Source organism: Ruditapes philippinarum, unplaced genomic scaffold, assembly GCF_026571515.1.
Source record: "Ruditapes philippinarum isolate M1 unplaced genomic scaffold, ASM2657151v2 ctg2174_1_1_1_1, whole genome shotgun sequence".
NCBI lineage: Eukaryota > Metazoa > Mollusca > Bivalvia > Venerida > Veneridae > Ruditapes > Ruditapes philippinarum.
The window spans coordinates 276,314-288,222 of record NW_026859712.1 but is presented as its reverse complement, the minus strand read 5'-3'; the positions used below and the strand labels follow the sequence as shown (position 1 = coordinate 288,222).

Below are 11,909 nucleotides of genomic sequence, written 5' to 3'. Positions count from 1 at the left end.
TAAAAAATTTTCTTACACAAAAAAATAATGATTCTGATGTATTTAAAGAGTTCTCACTTGCTTGTGATTTATTACACACTGTTCTCAGTTGCAGGTGATTTAGTACTTGCTGTCCTCAATTGGTTTTCAAGTGGAATATTTTTTTTTTAATTGCAAATTTTTTTTTTAACACCTGCATCATACATGTATTAGCATACTGTTAATTCACAGTGAAGGCAGAGAATACTGTTCTCTTTATAGACTTGGTGTTTTGGTCATGATTTCGAAAACTGGTTTACTATTATTGATAACTGGTCACTTTTTGAGAGCCATTGATATATTTTGAAATGAGATAGGATATATGACATCATAGCCCAATTATAGAAATTATTGTTGCGTGAATATTTCTTAAAGCATGTTTTTGTTTGCTTATACTGTAGATATTGGAGAATGTGATGATATGTCTGACATACATATAAGTAAGATAGATGATACAAATGAAGTTAATACCAACAACGTTGATAAAAACAAGAGCCATGGACATATCAATGAATATGACGGTATTTGTCTTATTTGCATATATTCTGTTTTCTTATAGGGCCAAATATTTAAACTAGTCGAAAACTACTAGACTTTTAGTTGCATAATTAATAGAAATGCAAGAGTTTATTTTAGAGCTGAATATTTATAATAATGGTTATTGTATTATGTATTATGATTGTGCTTTCTGTACTTAAGCCATAGAAAAAAATATGTCTGATTCTCATCCCAGTCCGCCCCACTGTTAGATTCCTCTCTGATAGATACATTTTCCCCTCAGCAAACATGATGCATAAAGGAAACTAATCATCATTCTGTGTATATAAATAATGTCCATCATATTTCAATAATAAAAGAAAGAAAAAAAGTGCCCTGACCTGCTGGACTCTTATCCAAAATTCCATTGAGAATCTAAATGTTTATTTTCTTTATCCTTACTTAGTTTAACATCATACTGTCATCTGACATTGCACAAAATATGTAAAAAATTTTCTTACACAAAAAAATAATGATTCTGATGTATTTAAAGAGTTCTCACTTGCTTGTGATTTATTACACACTGTTCTCAGTTGCAGGTGATTTAGTACTTGCTGTCCTCAATTGGTTTTCAAGTGGAATATTTTTTTTTAATTGCAAATTTTTTTTTTAACACCTGCATCATACATGTATTAGCATACTGTCAATTCACAGTGAAGGCAGAGAACGCTGTTTCCTCAAAAAACTTGGTGTTTTGGTCATGATTTCGAAAACTGGTTTACTATTATTGATAACTGGTCACTTTTTGAGAGCCATTGATATATTTTGAAATGAGATAGGATATATGACATCATAGCCCAATTATAGAAATTATTGTTGCGTGAATATTTCTTAAAGCATGTTTTTGTTTGCTTATACTGTAGATATTGGAGAATGTGATGATATGTCTGACATACATATAAGTAAGATAGATGATACAAATGAAGTTAATACCAACAACCTTGATGAAGTTAAAAGCCATGGACATATCAATGAATATGACGGTATTTGTCTTATTTGCATATATTCTGTTTTCTTATAGGGCCAAATATTTAAACTAGTCGAAAACTACTAGACTTTTAGTTGCATAATTAATAGAAATGCAAGAGTTTATTTTAGAGCTGAATATTTATAATAATGGTTATTGTATTATGTATTATGATTGTGCTTTTTGTACTTAAGCCATAGAAAAAAAATATGTCTGATTCTCATCCCGGTCCGCCCCACTGTTAGATTCCTCTCTGATAGATACATTTTCCCCTCAGCAAACATGATGCATAAAGGAAACTAATCATCATTCTGTGTATATAATGTCCATCATATTTCAATAATAAAAGAAAGAAAAAAAGTGCCCTGACCTGCTGGACTCTTATCCAATATTCCATTGAGAATCTAAATGTTTATTTTCTTTATCCTTACTTAGTTTAACATCATACTGTCATCTGACATTGCACAAAATATGTGAAAATTCTTCTTACACAAAAAATAATAATTTTGATGTATTTAAAGAGTTCTCACTTGCTTGTGATTTATTACACACTGCTCTCAGTTGCAGGTGATTTAGTACTTGCTGTCCTCAATTGGTTTTCAAGTGGAATATTTTTTTTTAATTGCAAATTTTTTTTTAACACCTGCATCATACATGTATTAGCATACTGTCAATTCACAGTGAAGGCAGAGAATACTGTTCTCTTTATAGACTTGGTGTTTTGGTCATGATTTCGAAAACTGGTTTACTATTATTGATAACTGTCACTTTTTGAGAGCCATTTATATATTTTGAAATGAGATAGGATATATGACATCATAGCCCAATTATAGAAATTATTGTTGCGTGAATATTTCTTAAAGCATGTTTTTGTTTGCTTATACTGTAGATATTGGAGAATGTGATGATATGTCTGACAGCATACATATAAGCAACATAGTTGATACTAATGAAGTGAATACCAACAACGTTGATAAAAACAAGAGCCATGGACATATCAATGAATATGACGGTATTTGTCTTATTTGCATATATTCTGTTTTCTTATAGGGCCAAATATTTAAACTAGTCGAAAACTACTAGACTTTTAGTTGCATAATTAATAGAAATGCAAGAGTTTATTTTAGAGCTGAATATTTATAATAATGGTTATTGTATTATGTATTATGATTGTGCTTTCTGTACTTAAGCCATAGAAAAAAATATGCCTGATTCTCATCCCAGTCCGCCCCACTGTTAGGTTCCTCTCTGATAGATACATTTTCCCCTCAGCAAACATGATGCATAAAGGAAACTAATCATCATTCTGTGTATATATATAATGTCCATCATATTTCAATAATAAAAGAAAGAAAAAAAGTGCTCTGACCTGCTGGACTCTTATCCAAAATTCCATTGAGAATCTAAATGTTTATTTTCTTTATCCTTACTTAGTTTAACATCATACTGGCATCTGACATTGCACAAAATATGTAAAAAATTTTCTTACACAAAAAATAATGATTCTGATGTATTTAAAGAGTTCTCACTTGCTTGTGATTTTTTACACACTGTTCTCAGTTGCAGGTGATTTAGTACTTGCTGTCCTCAATTGGTTTTCAAGTGGAATATTTTTTTTTAATTGCAATTTTTTTTTAACACCTGCATCATACATGTATTAGCATACTGTTAATTCACAGTGAAGGCAGAGAATACTGTTCTCTTTAAAAACTTGGTGTTTTGGTCATGATTTCGAAAACTGGTTTACTATTATTGATAACTGGTCACTTTTTGAGAGCCATTGATATATTTTGAAATGAGATAGGATATATGACATCATAGCCCAATTATAGAAATTATTGTTGCGTGAATATTTCTTAAAGCATGTTTTTGTTTGCTTATACTGTAGATATTGGAGAATGTGATGATATGTCTGACAGCATACATATAAGTAAGATAGATGATACAAATGAAGTTAATACCAACAACGTTGATAAAAACAAGAGCCATGGACATATCAATGAATATGACGGTATTTGTCTTATTTGCATATATTCTGTTTTCTTATAGGGCCAAATATTTAAACTAGTCGAAAACTACTAGACTTTTAGTTGCATAATTAATAGAAATGCAAGAGTTTATTTTAGAGCTGAATATTTATAATAATGGTTATTGTATTATGTATTATGATTGTGCTTTCTGTACTTAAGCCATAGAAAAAAAATATGCCTGATTCTCATCCCGGTCTTGATACTTAATTCTTCAGTGACAGAAGGCTGCCTCAGTCTCGTGTCTAAAGCCTTGGTTCAATTCTTTAAATGTTAAGAAATGATTGGATCAGTATGAAATATTTAATGACTTTCGTCAGGAATTGTGCAATGGTAAACTGTAGGTACATTTCAATGAAATAAAGTAAACAAATTGCATACCAAAAAGAAGATTTGGAGATCTACTTATTTTGAATCTTAAAAGTGCTACGAAATATTTTCAGAAGTGGAGATGATACCGAAAGAGAAGATTGTTTTTTCAGGCGTTGAAATCAATCATGTAAGTTTTCAAACTTATTTAAGCTGCAGGATAGTGATTAATGGGTTACATTGATATGAAGTGATTCATTAGGGAACTAGCATTATACCATGGCTAATGGACCATAAGTAAATGAAGTATATTTTTTGGAGGATTACAGTGGAATTCGGCTTTTAATAATTTAGAGGGAGGCTCTCTAGATTGAAACTTTGGTTAAATTATTGATAAAATGTAAATAAATAATTTGTTTATATAAAAATATATACATAAATATTTAAGATATTAATTTATCCTTACACAAAGTTTACAATTAAGGAAGACAAAAAATACAAAAAAGAATCAAGGAAACCCTTTTTATAACCCCTTATATTGAACATTACATCATTTAGTAATCTCAAAGCCATGAAAAGTTGAATTAGTTGTTTTGTTTGTGGAAGTAAAATTTATAATAATATTTTTTTATATTATGATATTGATAAGACTATTTTTTTGCATCTTGAAACATAATAGCAATAATAATACTAATCTAATGATTACTTTCACATTTTGTAAATTTTTAGTCTCTATTGTGAGAAAATAATGTGATATTTTATTTGTATTAGCAGATCTAACACATGTAACACATATTGGGATTTTATCTTGAATTACATTGATGAGCTTTGAGCTGAAACAGCTGTAATGTGGTTAGTTCTTTTACTCAGCAAACAGAAATCTCTACACTGAATGTGGGATATGACATTCTACCCACACTGTTGCTTACAAATAAAAATATCTCATAAATTGGTTGCTCATACATAAGCTTAATGTTTTGTAGGGTTTCTTGAAGTTATTCCCAGAATTTCAACTGGTCTCCATAGAAGACGCTTCTATTGTTGTTGTTGCTACAGGTAAGCCTTTCTTGACTCCATAAAATAAGTCAAGGACCCTGTACTTCTTCAGGGTTAAATTTGTTTTATTTATTTATTCTTTGTATGCCTCTTCCATATAATGGCTTGGGCAAATAGTGTTACCTTGTTCCGTCCTTCTGTCAGTCTGTCATTCAGTCATCATCAGTTTATGTTCATTATTTAAGTAACGGTTGCACACATTCAACTAAAATTTGGAATATGGATATGTCATGAGAAAATACAGGTCACATTCGAATTTGGTCATGGTTTGATGATTTTTGGCAGAGTTACACCCAATTTACTTTGAAAATAATATGAAATTTTCAGTTTCCGTTCATTATCTCCCAAACGGTATTATACATTCAACTAAAACTTGACATGGATATGTCATGAGAAACTACAGGTCAAGTTCAAATTTGGTCAGTTTCAGTGCTCATACTTTTGTGGAAATGTATTAATTTGGCTAGAAAAATGCAAAATGCAATTTACAAAAGGTTAACACTGAATAGTTTCAGTGCCTTGAACTTTGTTTAAAAATGGTTTGTGTTAACATTGAATAGTTTTAAGGGCTTTGAACTTAAAATGAAAAAAAAAAAAAATTGTTCAAACAAATTTGGAACTAAATATTATAACATGCATGCAGGGGGCATCCGTGGCGTGACAACACATTTCTATTTTTTTTTTTAATTATACATTTTTAAGTCACTTTTTCAAATTTAAATTCAAGAAGGGGAGAAGAGATGGATAAGGTCAGTAAGTTTGTAAGATTTTCAATCTTACAAATTTTGTTCACCTCTATTAAGACAGTTTGTGCTGTTTCTATATAGCCAATACTGAGAAGCATTTTTAGAGATTTTTATTGTAAAAATGAATGTCAATAATGACTGATATCAAAAATCAAACATGGTGCTGGATTAAAGCTTCATCAAAATAAAAAAAGTGTACTGAATTTGTGCCATTATAGTTTTCATTAGGTCACCTGTCACACAGTGACAAGGTTGATAAACTAGTAAAATGTCAGTGGCGCCTTTGATGTTTACGTTATAGCTCTCACAAAAACGATTAAAATTAATTTAAGCTAGATCATTTAATAACGACAATGTACAATTTATCTGTTTTAGTGATTGTGTTTTTTTTATATTGTTTTGTGTACTTACAACATTCATATCAAATACTTTTTATCCCCCGCCGATGGAATCGGGAGGGGGATATAGTTTTGGCGTTGTCCGTCCATCCTTCCGAATTTCATTTCCGGAGTAGTTCTCTGCAACTACTGGCTGGAATTCAACGAAACTTTATGGGAACTTTATAAATTCATAACACAAAAATTGGCTGGAAAACACGGAAACTTGTTTGTAATATGTAGAATACTTTGAAGCAATTGTTGGGATAAAATTTCGTCTGATCTTAAATTCGTGGATTGCCCAACGATGAATTTATGATTTTAAGGTATATTAGTTGTCAGGACCTTGTATAACACAAAGACTCCTGTTTAAATGCAATCATAATTAGCAGTACAGATCTTGATATCTGATTAAAAGGGGCACTTATTGTTATATTTTGTTAAGAATTTTCATTTTAGTGATTTGTAACATTACTATTTTACTTTTATTCTGTTATTCTTAAGTGCTCTTTTTTTTCAAAATCAGAAAAAACAGGGGCTGCCCCAGTCACATTGAAAGTCTTAAAAGCATTGCTAGGGAGGCAGAGAGAAATTGTAAGCCATCGATGGATCAAAGATTCTGTCAGGATTGGAACACTGCAGGAAAAGGTACATCAATACTCAAAAAATTTTTTACTGCTTTAAATAACATTGATGTCCAGGTTGGTTAAAGTTTATGCATAGAGTCACCGGAATAGTGCTAAGCCAGTATTTCACAAAATCACATAAAAAAACCTTTCATAACAAAAAGATTGCTGGGAAACTTATTTTTGTTTCAAAACTGGGCTTTTGAAACTCACAATAAACAAAAGTGTTTTAATGACACAGATCAGGATACAATTTACCATGGAGTTGTACATAGGCTACCAAACCAGTGCTCAACCAGGATATTCTGTATCTATCAGAACTTTTATTTTTGAAAAACAGATATGGCTTTTTATGTTGAAAAGTTCTATTTCAAAAATATTTTGACACATTTATGTTTTAATGTGTATAGCTGTGAAAGATATTACCCCTAGATTTTGAAATGTATCCCCAAAATATCCTTACATTTTATAATTAACAAGTTTTGGCTACAAACTGTTATACGATTAAAGGTAATTGAATATCATAAGAAGCAGAATGACGTTAGCAACGCAGGACTGTGTTCAATCCTATGTGCTTGTCAAACTGTTTATCGCTTTGATTAATTAAATAGGACATCATTTTCGCATCTCTTCGAGGATTTTTGATTGCATATAATAGGTATTCATGAAGATACATGTTTATCTCCAAATTTCTGAACTAATTGGAAACACAAATCTTTCTTAATTGCAAAAAAAATAGAAATTACTGTATATACAAGGGTTGTTCCAAAAGTCTGTGACAAATTTTATAGACGGTTCATTTTTAACGCCAATAGATAATAATTCACACATATAACTGTTAAGTTTATTATTTAACATTACAATAAATCATTTTTTAGGCGACGGAGTAGTGGCGACATATAGGGATCACTTCTCCGTCGTCTGTCTGTCCGTCCGTCACAAAACTTGTCCGGACTACTCCTCTTATACCACTATGACTAATGCAATTTCATTGAAACTTTACAGGATTGATCTGTAGCTCAAATCCTTGCGCATATTGCACGGGTTTTTAGGTTGAATGATTTTTGGCCGAGTTATGGCCCTTTGATAAAAAGGTGTTTTTTTCTGTGTGTTGCCAGATACGCAAAAGCTTGTCCGTACTACTCCTCATAAACTACTGGTGCAATTTTATCCAAACTTTACTGGAATGATCAGTGCCAAGTCTAGTTGTGCACTGTCCGTCTGTCACAAAATTTGTCCCAACATGAAATTGGCCATCATGAGGCCACACATGTGATTACTGATCGCTCTTGTTAAAATATTTACTCTTGTTACTTAGTAATTTCAAGTATTAACGACATTGGTTTGAGTTGCCGGCACACTTCAAATAATTTGCTTTTTGTTATGAATAGGCTAAAATTAATTACGTATATTTCAAATATCTGATGATGTGTCTGCACAATGTCACCTTGACTTCCTCTGCTGCTATGTACACATCATCTCAGAAAAATTTAAGTCAAATAAATTAAGAAACAAACAAGATACGGTTAAATGAAGATATCTCATAGAAAATAGGAAAGTTAAAATGGCGACGTTCGAAGAATTTGCGGCGCAGTGAACAGGTCACTCGGGTTATGTGACTATTTGGAGATGACTCATGTTACGATTTTCACAAATATACCAAATACAACAGTTTAAAAACATATCCTGAGCATTTGTTTACCAAATGCATAAACGGAACCAGAGGTTCGGGCTACAAAAACAGAAAATAAGGAAAGCACGAATAGAAAAACCGATCTCAGTCGCCTTTTTCCTACAGCTTAAAGCAGCTGCAAAGACAACGAAAGTTCGCGTATAGCAAAAATTAATGTATGTCATCCAAACATTCAACAGACAATAACAACCACATGACTTAAGTCTGTAAATGACGATTTATGGGTAAAGCTGCACCATTTTGCGTTTAAAGCCATTAAGAGTTTTTGAGAAAGGCGCCTTAAACAGATTTAATGCCGTCTTGACGTTTGACGTGCGCTGCGATTCAGATAGTTGCCATGGTATTTACGGCAAAGTTTTGTTGTTTGTAAATATTTTCTATATAAATTTGTGAAAATGTTTCAATTATATGGGTTTATAACATATTATAATATCAAATTCGTACCTATTTTATTTAGTTTTTAAACACCCTTGTCACAGAATATTGGGACAACCCTCGTATTTAAGTCAAATATCAATTTTGTTAACTCATATTTGGACGTTCAATTGAGTATTTGGTTAACCAGTAACTCTATCCAATCCCTAATTATTAGAAAGCTGAGTAATAGTGTGTCCATCTAATCTTGTGTTTATTTCAGCTGAAACATTGATAGGAATAATATGAAATTGAATATTCAAGCTAAGTTTGTACTCCTTTTTTAGAAAATCTAGAGCTATTGTTCTAGTTAAATCAAGATTTTCAAATCTTACTTCCATTCAGCTGATGTATAAAGTTTCCAACAGTGCTGGGTATGGTCAATGGAGTGACAACGAAAATTACAAGCCATTTGATTACCAGATACAAAATAGTACCGCTTTCAATGATATTTCAGAGGGTAAATATAATTTATATGATGTTCTTTATGATGTATAGATTTTTTATGCTATTCTCTTTTCCTGTTTCTTTAGAAATACATATGTTTTAACTTGAAATTAAACTTGAAATCAAATATCGTAGAACATAATATTGTTTTGCATTTACAAAAATGCCCGTTTATTCATATAAAATAGACATTATAGTTAAAGGTTCTTGCATCTTTATAGCGTCTCTACAACAGTAGTGTGGAGAAAGTTACAAGATAAAGTTAAACAGCTAAAAATAATTGGCTACTTTTAACATTGCTGGACTAAAAAATAATTGTCGGCTACAGTATATTGAGCATAATTCAAATTAAAATTTCAGGTGAAATCCGACATCTGCTAAATTCAATATGTGGTACTGAAGTGTTAGTTCCAGCTAAAGATACAATCATAATGTGTGGTGATGGAGATTTAACAACATCTGGTAAATTAGTTTATAATATATATTTATATGATTGCAAAGCTCAATACTTTTGAATAACTTTGTCATCAAACAAGATGTTCCTAATATCTCAATAAGACCATTTGGTAAATACTAAATATATTTTTTAACAGAAGTTAAAATAGATTCTGAATGAAGAGCTGAGAGCAAAAATGAAATTTACTTCTGTACTCACTTGATTTTTAAAGTTAAGGTCACAATGATTTTGGATAGTAATAGAGAGCTCCATTTGATCTGTGAAATGCACCAAGAAACTTGAATCTTGCTAGGTTTTTTTCCGAAAACCTATATGTATTTTAATGAAACTTGGCGAAATTGGTTAGTTAGATATAGTCATTAATTTTTTATATGCCTGATTGAAAGTTTCCCATGGCGGGCTGTCTGGCGGCTGGAGGGTGAAAAAATGGTCATTATCATGACTGCCATTGTGAAGCAAAGTATTGTGCACAAAATCCAGATCCCTGCTACCAAAGTCAAAGTCACATAGAGAGGTCAAAGTTTGTGTACCGGGACCATTTAGTCATCATTTATTGATTGATTGTTACACAAATGATAACTATGATGACTGCAAGTGTGACACATGTAATTTAGGTTAATATTTGTTAGGTCAAGGTCACTAGAGATATAAAATATCCAGATATTGTCTGTATATTGCCCAAAGCATATCTCATATATACATCTCTTACAAAAACTCTTTGTGGCAGGCATATTTTGCGACAAAGTTGCCCATGTTTTTTGTACCTTTGAAGAAATGTAGGTATGTTGTGCTGACTTCAATTTTTGGCCGATAATTTAAATATTTGATATTGAGGTATGGTTTGAGGTAAATGTCACAAAATAACAACCTCTGCAGTCGATTGGTTAAGGTTGTTGACTTTTATCCAGTGACCTCTATGCAGGTGGTTTAACCCCAAAGTTATATTTTGGTTTAAATTGCAAAAGACTAGTGTAATTTCTTAAGAATCAATGGTTAATATTCTACCAACCCACATACTTGAAAAAAGGGTCACAAATGGTTCCAGATGTTTTTAGAAAACACAATTAATGTTTCACTTTATCTTTAATTTGAAAGATAACTGATTTTTAACTAATTTATTTTTTCTTCAGAGCAATGTGTACATAAGGAGTGGCTTTTTCATTGCATCATTACTGGGGAAATAGTTCATCCAAGATATTACTATGATGAGTTTCCCACAGAGGTTGTTCCAGATTCTGATGATTCATCTGTAGTTAGTTTCAAAGAATTCACAGAGGTTAAGAAAATTAAAATTCAAACATCCGGTGCTAAGTTTGGGAAGCGTTCTCAGAAAAAACAGTGCTGCATTTATTGTGAAACTTTAACAACAAAACTAGCAAGGCACTTGGAACTGAAGCATTCTTCAGAAATTGAGGTTGCAAGAGCCTTAAGCTTTCCAAAGAAAAGTGAAATGAGGAGAAAAGCTTGGCTTGTTCTTTCTGCAAAAGGTAATTTTCTTTACAACAGTAAGGTTGTTGAAAATGGAAATGGAACTATCATACCAAAGTATCGTCAAAGGAAAGACAGTAAAAATAAAGAATATCTTCCATGTGAATTTTGTTGCGCACATTTTGTTAAATCTGACTTATGGAAGCATCAAAAAACATGCCCCAGAAAGTCTCCTGGGAAAAAAAGTGATGGTCCCGTAAAAAACTCACGGTTACTTAATTTCCCGAGCTTAAATGATTTTAAAAACCTACAAACACATGTGTTGTCTAACATGAGACAAGATCATTTAAAAGTACTTATTGAGAAAGACGAACTCATACTTCAGTATGGCCAAAGACGGTTTGAAAAAACTGGTAAACATATCCACACACATCAGTATATATCTCAGAAGTTACGGGAAGTGGCACGTTTCCTTTTCGCTGTAAAAAGCATTGACACATCAGTTCACAGTTTGTCAGATTGCTTGAAAGCTGCTAAATGGGACTTAGTTTTGAAAGGAGTCAAGTCTGTAGCTAAGTTTGAGGAATCTAGTCAGACATTCTCCATACCAAGTTTAGCATTGAAGATTGGACAGAGTTTGAAAAAGTGTGCCAAGATTATGAGAACAAGTGCATTAAAAAGCGGGGATGATGACCAATTTAGACAAGCTGATATGTTTTTAACTATCTATAAGGAAGAATGGACAGCCCTCATTGGTAGCCCTCCCTATAAACCCAGGTAAAAACATAAAATTAACAAAAAAAGTAT

The 11,909-nt window shown here is 31.7% G+C and overlaps 1 protein-coding gene across 1 annotated transcript; it reads left to right on the top strand.

Moving 5' to 3' along the window:
* Positions 1–1,731: 1,731 nt before the first annotated feature.
* LOC132757603 (uncharacterized) lies at positions 1,732–11,883 on the top strand. Its single transcript, XM_060748925.1, has 9 exons — positions 1,732–1,762; positions 2,412–2,534; positions 3,411–3,533; positions 3,993–4,048; positions 4,842–4,914; positions 6,564–6,685; positions 9,116–9,230; positions 9,578–9,679; positions 10,805–11,883. The coding sequence occupies exons 1-9, from the start codon at positions 1,732–1,734 to the stop codon at positions 11,881–11,883; spliced, it is 1,824 nt and encodes a 607-aa protein (XP_060604908.1).
* The last annotated feature ends 26 nt before the right edge of the window (positions 11,884–11,909 follow it).